Source organism: Pimephales promelas, chromosome 2 (genome assembly GCF_988280905.1).
Source record: "Pimephales promelas chromosome 2, fPimPro1.hap1.1, whole genome shotgun sequence".
Classification (NCBI taxonomy): Eukaryota; Metazoa; Chordata; class Actinopteri; order Cypriniformes; family Leuciscidae; genus Pimephales; species Pimephales promelas.
Window position 1 is genome coordinate 25488304 of NC_142770.1, and position 12914 is coordinate 25501217.

Here is a 12914-nt window from a genome sequence, read left to right on the forward strand (position 1 = left end):
TAAAATCACGGATCCATATTGGAGGAAGTGAGAGACTTTGGTTTGAACGCTTATATCTTCTAAATGTGAATTTGCTTGTTGCTTTGGAGCACAGTATCTTATATATAACAATATTAACATATTTAAACTAAAAGCCAAAAAATATCTACATGTTTATATCATGGGGATGATTAAAGATGTGCGTTGTCTACAAACTGGTAGGTTGGTGGTTGAGGTGTCCATGAGCAAGACTCCTAACCCAAGGGGGGTCATCCACCAGCTGGAAACCAAAGCTTCGCTTGGGAGCCGCCATTGTAGCAGACTATAACTTGTGGTTAGCACTTTGACAGCGAATAACTTTACATCTGAGGCATCCAAAGACTCCATTTGACCATTATTTATTTCTTAAGAAACAGGACAATGTACAAAAGGCTCCATTGCTTGGGATCTTATGTTATGGCCGTTTTTGTAAAAATAGGCTAACAATTGCGTAATAACCACAGGATTCTGTGTAGATTCACAGTAGAGATATTACTGTATAGACAGGTAATGGTGATCTTTTACTGTCTATGAGGCAATCGGGGAGACATGGAGGCATTAAGTCCATGGATATAGAGAGTTCATAAAAGCAACAGGACAAAATATTCAACAACATATTTGTCTCGGCATAGCTACTAGAAGGTCACGTCACATCTCCGTCGTCAAGCTCAGTTTGAGCCTGCGCAGTACGCTTGGTTATGAGGAAGTGAGCACTTCTAATGAGCTTCAAATTTCTCCGTTGTAAATCTATGGGGTCGCTGTGTCCATTTCCTTTATTGTCAATGCAACTAACCCCAGCTGCTCCCGACGAGCCGGATGGTGCCTTGCATGGCTAATACTGGCGTTGTGTGTGAAAGAGTGTGAGGCAATATGTAAAGCACTTTGGTGGCCTCTGGGTCTGTGAAAGTGCTATATAAATGCAGTCATAGTGTGTGTGTGTGTGGGTTGGGAGTCATTATATGACTGACAGACAAGAACGGTTTGACCTAAAAATATCAAAATTGAAAATACCGCGGAAACAAAGACACCTACATCTTGGATGCCCTTGAGGTAAGCTAAAACATACCAAAAATTAATTTCAAGGTGAACTATCCCTTTAATTTGACATTATCTGCAAGTACATGTTTTTTTTTAATACTTTTCAATATTTTAAGTACAGTATATGGCACATTCAATACATTTAAGAGCACTTCTTTTTCACAAGAGACAAATGTCTCTGAAAGTGGATAATAACTTGTTTAGCCAAAGGTTTGCCAGCAAAAATAAAGTCAATGAACTGATTCATAAAGAAACACAGCTATACATTCATGCTAATAAACAATTTTATTCTATTCTTTTTGATTTTACTGACAATTTCAGAGATTTCTTCGAGGTTACAACCACGTTTCTCACGTACAGTACACCGCTATCATATTTCTGTGGTACACTGTTTGTCTTCTGAGCTTTCCAGCATGTGACCAACGTTCTTACAAAACCTAAAGCATGCTGAAGTGTTGAGCGCTACACAATTCTGGATCAGCCGGCACAGATTACACTTCACCCCATAACACAACGAAAAAATTGCTCAGTTCCCACCCGCAACATGATTCAGGTTTCGGAAAGGCAGTTTATATCATAGAAAATAGTTAAATCTTTAAAAGGTCCCTCTTGCAGAACAGATCTCATCCTTAGTTGTCCAAAACTGAAGAAACCAACCTCTGAATGATTCTCAAGGTCACTCGGGTTCGAGAACCTCTTCCTGACCCGGTACTTAACCGTTCGGTCCTTATAAAGGACGTCATGAGCTCAGTTTGACCTACAGTAACTAAAAACCAGCCCTTCGCCCAAACATCTGCTCAATCCACAAATCCAACACACTTCTCAATTCATAACCCGTCTATAAAGTAACCATTCACAATAAAGAAGTCATGGTGAGGTGGGTCTACACACCCCTGATGCTATGAATATCAAACAGATCAAACATGCAATACAAAAATTAGACCTGTGTAGAAAAAAAAAACATATTTATATGTTTATATATTGAACTGGATTTCAGCCAAAGTAATAAAATCAATAAAAAAAAAACAAAAAACGATCATTCGAATGAAGGCAAAATGATCCGAAAATACTTAATGCGCAATATTCCCTGAAAATATTGCGGGACTAGACTAGTATTGCTGAATCCTTGGTGTATTTGTAGTGCTTCAAAATTTAAAATTCATGAAAAAAAAAAGTAAAAAAACTATTTAAAAAGAGGTTCATACAGTAGCTCTTGATAAATGCACCAGATGTCAAGAGCACAGAATAGAAAATAGGAATACTGTAGCAGTACAATAAAACATATATGATATGAAACGCTTGTCTACATGAGCTTCGTGAGCTTCACACAATAGCTAAACTGGAATAAAAGTAAAACACGTCTGAAATAGTTACTCGGTGGATATAAATTCACCATGTAAAGCTTTGACAGGCACACTGCTGCTGATTTGGCCAGATATGAATTATTAAAGCAGGGTGAATCTCATGAAAACCTAAGGACCATTATGATTTCTGAAGCATCGAAATCAGCTGGTTTTATACAAGCCAAAAACAGTATCACTCAATTAACCTAAATACATTCATTTATCCCAATAAAACTAGTTTAATGGTTTAAATAAGATAGAAAGAGCTTCTTCAGGTGACATTTGCATGTTCCCAGTTTGTACGGCACATGTGGATTACTGTAACACACGTGCATTACCGTAACACACGTGCATTACTATAACACACATGCATTACTGAAACACATGTGCATTACTGTAACAAATGTGCATTACTGTAACACATGTGCGTTGCTGTAACAAATGTGCATTACTGTAACACACAGGCATTACTGTAGCACATGTGCATTACCGTAACAAATGTGCATTACTGTAACACACGTGCATTACTGTAAAACACATGCATTACTGTAACACACATGCATTACCGTAACAAATGTGCATTACTGTAACACATGTGCATTACCGTAACACACGTGCATTACCGTAACACACGTGCATTACCGTAACTCACATGCATTACTGTAACACACGTGCATTACTGTAACACACGTGCATTACCGTAACACACATGCATTACTATAACACATGTGCATTACTGTAACAAATGTGCATTACTGTAACACATGTGGATTACTGTAACACACAAGCATTACTGTAACACACGTGCATTACTGTATTAATGTAACACACAAGCATTACTGTAACGCGTGCATTACTGTAACACACAGGCATTACTGTAACACATGTGGATTACTGTAACACATGTGGATTACTGTAACACGTTCATTACTGTAACACATGTTCGTAACACATGTTCATTACTGTAACACACATGCATTACTGTAACACACAGGCATTAGTTTAACACACCTGCATCACACATGTATTACTGTATCACATGTGCATTACTGTAACACACGTGCATTACTGACTCTCGAGTTTGATTGTAATTCTAATTCTCAAATTAGTTGTTAGGAGAAACCTGCTTAACTATTATTCAAATTCCTAATGGTCCTGAAAATTGGCTTAATTTTCTTTAAGCATTTATTCTTATTTCTTACTATTGATCTAGACATGTTCTTACGGAAGTTATTTCTGCTACAGAATACAAATAGAAAAAAATGTAACCGTTTATATATCACAATTCTGACTTTTTTCTCTCAAAATTGCGATGCTCATTTCCACAAATCAGGTTTCAGTTTTTTATGTACGTTTACACAACGTTGATGTACAAAAAAATGAACGATTTCTCCTTTGTGTTTTTAACATACACACAAACTGTCCCCGTTTACACGGATCTGTGAAAATGACTAAAAACGCTGTATCATTCATGCGAGGCCAGTAGGTGGCGACGGCACTTTGTAAAGAAACACTATAGACTGAACACATAATACACACGCGCATGATGTCACCGATTTCACAGATTCGCGTTTCTGTAGTTCAAATGGTAAAAACTTGCACTTTGAAATCTATGTTCAACAGTTTACGTTTTCAGGCCCACAAAACACCGCTGCCGTCTAAATGAACGGGCGAAACGGAATAAAGTTGTCATTGAAATTGTTTTTATTTTAATGATCTTTCCTTATAATAAATCATGTAAATTCCAGGTTGACTTTTTCATTTGCCACAACAAAGGTTTTTAGTGTTTAGGTGAAGACGGTGTGGTGTACCCTGACCTGACTGCAGACCTGTGCAGAACTTCAGAGGAAAAAAGTCTGAATTATGAGATATAAACTCAATTGACAAGAAACATTTCCCACGGCGGAAATAAGGCCTTCTTTTCGTGAGATTCACCCAGACTCTCTCTCTGTGTTAACGTACAAACACACTGCGCCTGTTAAACAGGATCCGAGAGCCCGACTATCTCAGTGTGATGCTTCTGAACACAAACACAGTCATAATCATATCTACCCATCATCAGTTCCAGCGCAAACACGTTTGTCTTCCTCTAATGCTTTGATTGACACATGCTTGCTCATTTGTTCGCAGGCTAAACACTTTGGTATTGTTCTTAGACTCGTGGTGATTTCTGACACCTAAACAGTGAAACTAGAGGAAGAGGCTGATTGAATATATAATATAATATCTATATTTGTAAAGCAGTCTTTAGTGTGGCGTGTGGGCCTAGAGCCAGGTGAGGAAGGGCTCGCTCTTGTTCAGGACTGACTCCACGTCGTTGAGGATGGGCATGAGGTCGGCCCCCTCCAGGGTGCCCAGGTCCACGTTGGTGCCGGGCATGGAGTCCAGGAAGTCTGGGAAGCGGCTTTGCTGGGGAACGCTCATGCTGACCGGCACGTTCATGTTCTCACCTGCACACGCAACACACAGCTCAGTGAGACCCAGTGCATATCACCCTGAATGCTGACAACATTGAATCGTACAACAATGATAATAATAATGGTGATTTGATGACAACAATTTGATGACTTGAGCATCATTCACCCTATTAGAGTGATTTCTGGAGGATCAAGACTGGAGTAATGATGCTGGAAATCCAGCTTTGAACACAGGAATAATTTACACTTTACTGTATATTCACATAGAGAACAGCTGATTTACATTTACATAATACACTCACCTAAAGGATTATTAGAAACACCATACTAATAAGGGCTGGGCAATAAATAGCAATTTCTGGATATTAATCGATTCTCATTTTTACGAACCGATATCGATTCTTATATCTCAAGAATCGATTAGTCATCCTGTTTCGTTTGAATGAATGGATCATTGTATAGCGGCTGCACACATCCAAAAAATCGCAATAATCTTTGTCCTTTGTTACTATTGATATGAAACAAAGTCTCAATTTTCAAATTACGTCCATTTTCTTTAGAAATTCAAAAACATAAATAGCGTTTTGGCGCTGTGGCGTGAGATCGCTCTGGCGCAGCACCAGAGAAGCAGCAGCGCTGATCTCTCTTCCGGGTTAATAATACCAGTCACAGCGCGAAATAAACATGAATGAGCATCTGAAAGTGTGTTAAAGATAGAGTACAACTTATCGAAATCCGTATCATGTCACATTGACTCACTCAATCAGCGTTTCAACCGTGGAAAGACGTCAGTTAAACAGCTTGTAATCATTGTCATGTATCGTCATATTTACCTCAGAAAACCCACATCAACTCGTTAGTCCACACTCGTTAGTGTTCTTCAATATTTAATGCATATTTGAATAAATCTGTCAAGTTTTTATGACAGCCACCATTTAAATGTTTATATTTCATATAATCTTCTTATTATAAAGATAAATAAAAGTGTAATTTAAGTGTTTGTATGGCTACAAAACAGTTCATTATTACCTTCATATTAGGCTAATGAAGTCTATAGGCTACAACTAGACTCCCATAGTTTACAGCATTAGTTAAGAGATTTGATTCCCTTGAGAAAAATTGCCATTTATTGTAACTGATATCCAAAATAATCGATATTGAATCGTAATCGAAATTGAATCGAATTGCAAGCTTGTGAATCGAAATCGAATCGAATTGTGAAATTTGTCTCAATACCCAGCCCTAATACTAATACTGTTTGACCCCCTTTCGCCTTAATTATACGTGGCATTGATTACATACATAAAAGTATTGATTCATTCAATTTCTTTCGCCCACAAATAAAAAATAAATTCTTACTGACCCCAAACTTTTGAACGGTAGTTTATGATACAAAAGCTTTCTATTTCAGATAAATTTATCGCTGCTCTTCTGAAATTTCTATTCATCAAAGAATCCTGAAATAAAAATGTGAATAATTGATAATAATCATAACACATATTCACATAGAAAAAATCTTTCCGATCCAAAACTTGAGCCTGGTAGTGTATATAAATATATATTGGTGTGTCATCCAATCAGATACAGTGTAAGAATGTCTCAATGACTGTGTCTCACCTGTGTCCATCTCCTCCATGTTGTTCAGGAAGTCCTCAGGAGTGGTGGGAATACTGTAGCATCCCAGTCCGAGTCCACTGTCCGTGCTCTGCTCTCGGGAGTGATACGGCCCACTGCGCGCACACACACACACACACACTCTTTAGCACAGCGTCACACGCTGATAAGCACACGAGCGGGTGAGGAGTTCACTTGCCTGTTGAGGAAGGGGTCGGCGCTGCTGTTGGGCATGTTGGCCTGGGACATGACCGGAGAGCTGATGGCTGGAGCCACGGGGGCCATGTTATCAGAGTCCATGGGCAGCTGTCGGAGCGCCACCTCCTGGAGAAACACACACACACACTGTAACCCGACCGCAGGCCTCTCGAGCCCTGATAAACATCCACATGAGGAACTCAAACACTGAGAGGAAGAGCTAACATTTACATTTACATGCTTTTGTTTAAATAAACCTGACAATCTCTGCTCATAAAACTGGTTTACTGGTTGTATTATAATAAACTAAATATACTATGGATTTCCAGTTATTAATGCTGCGGTGAGTACCAGGAACATAGAAATGTTGATTATAAATTAAATCTAAATAAAATAGCAATAAATCCTTCAAGAACACAAACTCACTCATACTCAAACTACTTATTTAGTTTAGCCAAGGCAACATGTATATATTATACATTTCTTAGTATACTTTTAAATGTTACTTATTTTTGCATGCATAATTCATTATTGTAAAAACCTAAAACATACAGTTGCCGTGCCAATAGCCAATAACACGAGGTGTAAGCGACATGTTATCATGACTTTATTATGGATTATCCACATTTACAAGTTCATAGCCATGACAACATAACAGGTAAACCCATAAGGTGACTGGACTATTTGAGCTTTAAATTGTTTTTTCAGTTTTAACAATGAGTTTTATCTAAAGAATTAGTGTAAATGCTTTTATAAATCGATAAGCTTCCCAGTGAAGCTTTTAAACGCACTGGTCGGAGCAGCTCGGGCTGTTTATATATAGAGATTCAGGGTGGAGTGCTTTTGCTGCAAGAATCCGGTGGAACACATCCAGTGCCCGAGAGTCCACTGCATGTGTTCTCACACAGAAGAGCATATCCATGATCAGACACGAGTGAATAGAGCCAGGACTGTTGAATGTAAACACATGCTGCGTGAGGTCTGTCTGCTGCTCTACTCGTGCGTTCTCGGTTGAGTCATTCCTATAAACCTGAGCTTGATTAATGACGCCTGCTGAGGGCGGCCTGAGCGCGTGGACCACTAGGGGGCGTCACAGTTCATATCAGAGCTTCCCTTAGTAAGAGAGTCATATACTGCAATTCATTCCCCATTTCACCCTTTTGGAAAAAGCACTTCTTATCAAAGACTATAAATAAGTTGTATGGTTTTGAATGGGAAAAAGTGCAACGCTCAATAAGACGGAATAAGCCCCGCCTTCTAAACAAGAGCCAATCACCGATCATTGAGTCATCACGTCACTGCAGTCAGTCTGCAGGCGCATTAGCTTGATCCAGCCTGAAATATATCATTTTCTGTCATCATTTGAGCGTTTAGAAACAGAATTTAGTTGTCTGATTTCATTGATGATTTAAAATATGAAATTTAATTGTATGCTCGGAAATCCGTTTTTTAAGAATTTGATGCTTCCCCCCTTAAAAAGATAGGAGCTGCACTTGCATGACCGAGAGGCGTGTCAAACATGGCCGCTGAGGGAAATGACTTATCTTAAAGGGACTTCGCTTTTTAAACTGTACTCTGTAAAAAAACGATATGATCAATAAGTCATGGATCAATAAGCCCCCTACAAAAAAAACACACAAAAAACGGCCTAAATCTGAAAATTTTTATACAGAAATGAAGGCCTAGTACTAGAGCATAAATGCAATGTATCATAAAAAATATATATATTTCATATCCAAGCTAATGGTTTAGTTGAAGTACAAAAGTACTTTATATCTCCAAAAACACAGCATTAATGAATAGATGAGAAGTAAACAAAAAAAAATATGATGTGTTATTTGTATGATTAAAAATGTATATTTTTTGTAAAATTACTCAATCAAGTGTTGGGGTCGTTTAGACCCCGAAGCCCAGAAGTGTAAACAGAAAACAAAGACCATTTGAAGGTTAAATTACTTTACCATCAAAATAATGTAAGAAATGTAATTTTTTTTAAAGTAATACAAGATTCAACTCCATTTTTAAAGTCGTTTTTTTTTATAGTTTTACCCCCCGTTTCACAGACAAAGCTTGACTCTAGTCTCAGTCTAACATGCTTGAGCTGTTTTAACTGAGAGCAACTTGCACTGGAATATCTTAAAATAGGTCATTGTTTTGTCTCAAGATTCAGGCCGAATCCTGGCTTAATCTAAACCCTGTCTGTGAAACCAGGCCTTTAAGTCGAATTTTTTTTATATTTTATTCGCATGTTTAAAAGAATCTAAAAAAGTGAAATCATAATCAGTTCCACTGAAAGCAACCCCTTCGAGAGCTCTGGTGACATCTGGTGGGGTTTGAGGGATCAGGACATATAAACAGAGGACGTTTCTCCCTGTATGCTGCACTTGCTGCAGTATTTCTCTGTCCAGCAGACACTCACCTGTCTCAGGAGCTCCTCCTGTCTCCTCTGGATGCGCTCACGCTCCATCTGGATGCGCTGGAGCCTCATCTTCTGCTGGTGCTGCTGGGCACTCATGTTCATCATGGGCTGAGAGCTCTGCTGCTGCTGCTGGGAGCCCTGGGCCTGGGCCTGGGCCTGAGCCTGAACCTGCTGCTGCTGCTGCTGCTGGAGGTGCTGCTGATGGGCCTGCTGGCTGAGCACTGAAACACACACACACACACTTCACTGAGTATCTGACGCATACTGAGCACAAAGTAAGCTGATCGTCGTTTAGAAGAAATCAGGTGTCTATTATAAGTGACTGTGAGGGAGCCTTTTTCACCTTTGGCTTTTGGCTTGCTTAGTTGGGGACATTTTGTTTAATATTCAACAATATTATTGATCTTGCTGCATTGACACCATTATATGAGAAATAAACTGAGCTGGACAATGACATCAGTGGCTATATATATATATATATATACATATATATATATATATAGGGCTGTCAAACGATTAATCGCGATTAATCGCATCCAAAATAAAATTGTGTTTACATAATATATGTGGGTGCACTGTGTATAATTATATATATATATATATATATATATAAATATAAATACACACACATGCTTGTATATTTAAGACATATTTTCATGTATATACTGTATATAGATTTATATATAATTTATATTATATATAAATAGAAATATTTTATATAAGTCTAAATACTTATTATTTAAAAATACATATATGTCTACACACGTTTTACTAATTTCTTCTGTGAGCAGGAGGAATTTAAACAGTTAAACACACAAAAAAAAAAACTGGCTTCACTGTAGTCAAGTCACATACGTCCAATTATAATGTTAGTTGTACAAAAACAAGGCAGGATTTAGTTCTCATGACCAGGGCTTGACATGAATTGTTGGCTAGTGGTTTTCCAGAGCTACTCAGTATTTTCACTGGCCACAAATTGTGTTGGGAAATTATGTTTTATTAAGGGTGTGACGAAACACTTAGCTCAAGAGCTCCAAAAACGAGACGAGATGATATTTCAACACCATTTTTAAGAAACATTTAATGACGAAATATACAAATGTCTGAAAGTCACAAAATTAAATATATTATTTCAATATATATTCTCAGGATCATTACTCAAGTCTTCAGTGTCACACGATCCTTCAGAAATCATTCTAATATGATGATTTGAGGCGAAAGAAACATTTCTGATTATTATCAATACTGAAAACAGTTCATATTTTGGTGGAAATTCTATTTATTTGAAATATAAATATTTTCTTTACTTTACTGACACTTTTGGTCCATTTAAAGCATCTTTGCTGTATACATTTTTATTTATTTAATGAATTTTGAATGATAGTGTCTCTAAGATTTCAATATGTAAATGAGGTCTGTTGTGATTGGCTAACCAACATGTACCAGTTGATTATTAGAGTGGGCCTCTTCTAGATGCGTAATCAACTCAAAAAGAAAGGAAAAAAATCTATTGTGAAACAAATCAATTTGCTTTAGCCAAGACAGTCTGATTTTTTGTCAATTACGTTTTTTACATTTTGATTTCTTTCGTCTCTGGATCATGAAAAGCTGTTCTGTTTCAGTGTAAGGACCGCCTGCTGTTCTCGGAGATCGGACACAATGTTTTCTTCAAGGACGCCACTGGCAGCCTTTCAGAACTGACCTTAAGATCCTCTGCACAACAAGATTCACTTCACTGCTTTACTTCAAACTGAACCAGCTTCATTATCATAATCTTTATTTTTAATTGTGAAGGGCACGAGTGTTCCTCAGCCCACAGCTCCTGTGAAGAGTATCTGCGACCCGTGACCATTTGGAGCATGTGTGTGTATCTGTGTGTGTGTGGTGTGTTTATCTGTCGGGTAAACCACTTTCACATGGAGAAAACATTCCTGTAAAAGCCAGATGTGGGCTGAAAGAGTCGAGAGATACAGCACAAACAAAGCAGTCTCTCTGCTCTCCGGATCACGGAGCGGCTTGTACCGCTCATGGATTCATTATTGTGCAGATTATTTCAAAATAAAATGACGAATGTGTCACAATGACTGATTATTAGGGTTGGGTATCGTTTGAATTTGAACGATTCTGATTCCGATTCCTAGTTTCGATTCCGGTTCCTCACGATTCACAATTTCGATTCTTTTAAGAGGCAGGGTCAAATAAGTTTAGCTAACCTTGCTAACCAACGGTCTTTCTGAAGGAAATACTCCTTTTGTCACAAATTTTGCATTTTGCCGAGATTTCGTTATTTTTAGTTATTTTTAGTGAAGCCACACTTTGGACCGCCGACGTAAGCTACTCATGTTCGACTCGCGTGGTTATGCCAACACTTCCGGTAGACGCTTCTTCGTTGGTGTTGTTCAGCGTTTTCTTCTTCTGCTCGGCAGACGGTGAATATCGAAACTAGGAATCGAAATTTTAACTTTTGAACGATTCCGGGAAAAAAGAAAAGTTAGTCCCGGTTCCAATCGATTCTCGATTCTCAATACCCAACCCTACTGATTATAAGATGGAGGTTGTGATAGAATGGAAGTTGTGATACAATATACTTATTGTATACATGTATGTTTTTAAATTGTGCTTACATTGGTGTACCACAAGGCTCAGTACTAGGACCGTTGCTGTTCACTCTCTACATGCTAAACATTTAATATTCAACAATATTATTGATCTGTGATGTATTATTTTCATGTTATCACTGTAAAGCTAAATAAATAAAGGTGACTTACAACCATTAGTTTAATCCTTGTCCATTACCTGTTTATTTCTCTCCAGAAGTTATGAGTGATAAAAATATATTTGTACTCTCAAGCAAGAGCTGGCTGAACTCCATCGAACAAGCGCTTGTCGTAAGCCTCTATTGGTGTTGAGTAGAGCCCGACCGATAAAGGATTTTGAAGGCCGATACCGATACAAATATTTTTGGGTTTTAAAATATTCCGATATATTGGCCGATATATATATATATATTTTTTTATTAAATATTGTTGGATTTCACACACGTGTAAAAGAAAAGCTAACTTTTCTGCACAAGACACGTTTGATCCTTTTTCTCTATGTCTAAATATTCACTCCTCGCAAGTATAACTTACATTTTACAATGCAGGGACTGTAACTAGAGATATGCTAGTTATAAATACAGTAATAATTACTTTATTTAGGCAGATGGTTTCCAAGCTCATTAATGTTAACGTTAGCGGTCTTCCACTGATGATAGTGGCATTAGCTAGCTTTGTGGTTAGCTAGTCTATGATGAGCCATAATTTAGCAATAGATAACATCATACCGCAAATTGTAAAACATACATTTTCAATATAACAGGCCAAGGAGAGATGATTAAAGCGTGTTTCGTCCGTTTTTATTTTATTTTTTAAATATTCATTTATCGGCCATTATAACTGCCGATACCGATATTATGGAAAATGCCTAATATCGGCCGATATATCGGTATGGCTCTAGTGTTGAGGACTCGGTAAATGTTGTTGTTTCAATCAATTCATTTTCTTTTTGAACCCTAAAACAGTGTGCTGTATAAAGTAACCTGAGCTACGCCAGTATTCCTTTACATGAATAAAAACAATCAAAATGCAAACTCAGAAAATTACGCAAACCTGCAATAATTAAATAGTAAATTAGACAAATACTTTATGTATTTAGTCTTACTTTATTAACCAATGCCTTTACTGTTGACTTTTGATGACCCGATTCAACCACAGCAATAAGGAATAAACTTTTTGCTTATATCGTTGAAGTAAGTTGTTGATCTTTCTTCTCCTGTTTCTTATTCGTCTGTGGTTCAGACTGGCAGCACAGCTGAAAGGTTTGTTT

At 37.6% G+C, this 12914-nt stretch overlaps 1 protein-coding gene across 3 annotated transcripts in view; it reads right to left on the reverse strand.

The window, feature by feature from the left end:
• Window positions 1-1322: 1322 nt before the first annotated feature.
• Window positions 1323-12914, reverse strand: part of wwtr1 (WW domain containing transcription regulator 1) — a 58624-nt gene continuing 47032 nt past the window's right edge. For 2 of the 3 annotated variants that reach the window (XM_039657275.2, XM_039657278.2), the window contains 4 exons: window positions 9048-9268; window positions 6630-6754; window positions 6434-6546; window positions 1323-4849 (listed from right to left, as the gene is read on the reverse strand). In XM_039657275.2, coding sequence (XP_039513209.2) covers window positions 4665-4849; window positions 6434-6546; window positions 6630-6754; window positions 9048-9268 — 644 coding nt within the window. In that variant the 3' untranslated portion in view covers window positions 1323-4664. The remainder of the gene's footprint in view (window positions 4850-6433; window positions 6547-6629; window positions 6755-9047; window positions 9269-12914) is intronic. The other variant, XM_039657276.2, reaches the window with a different exon arrangement.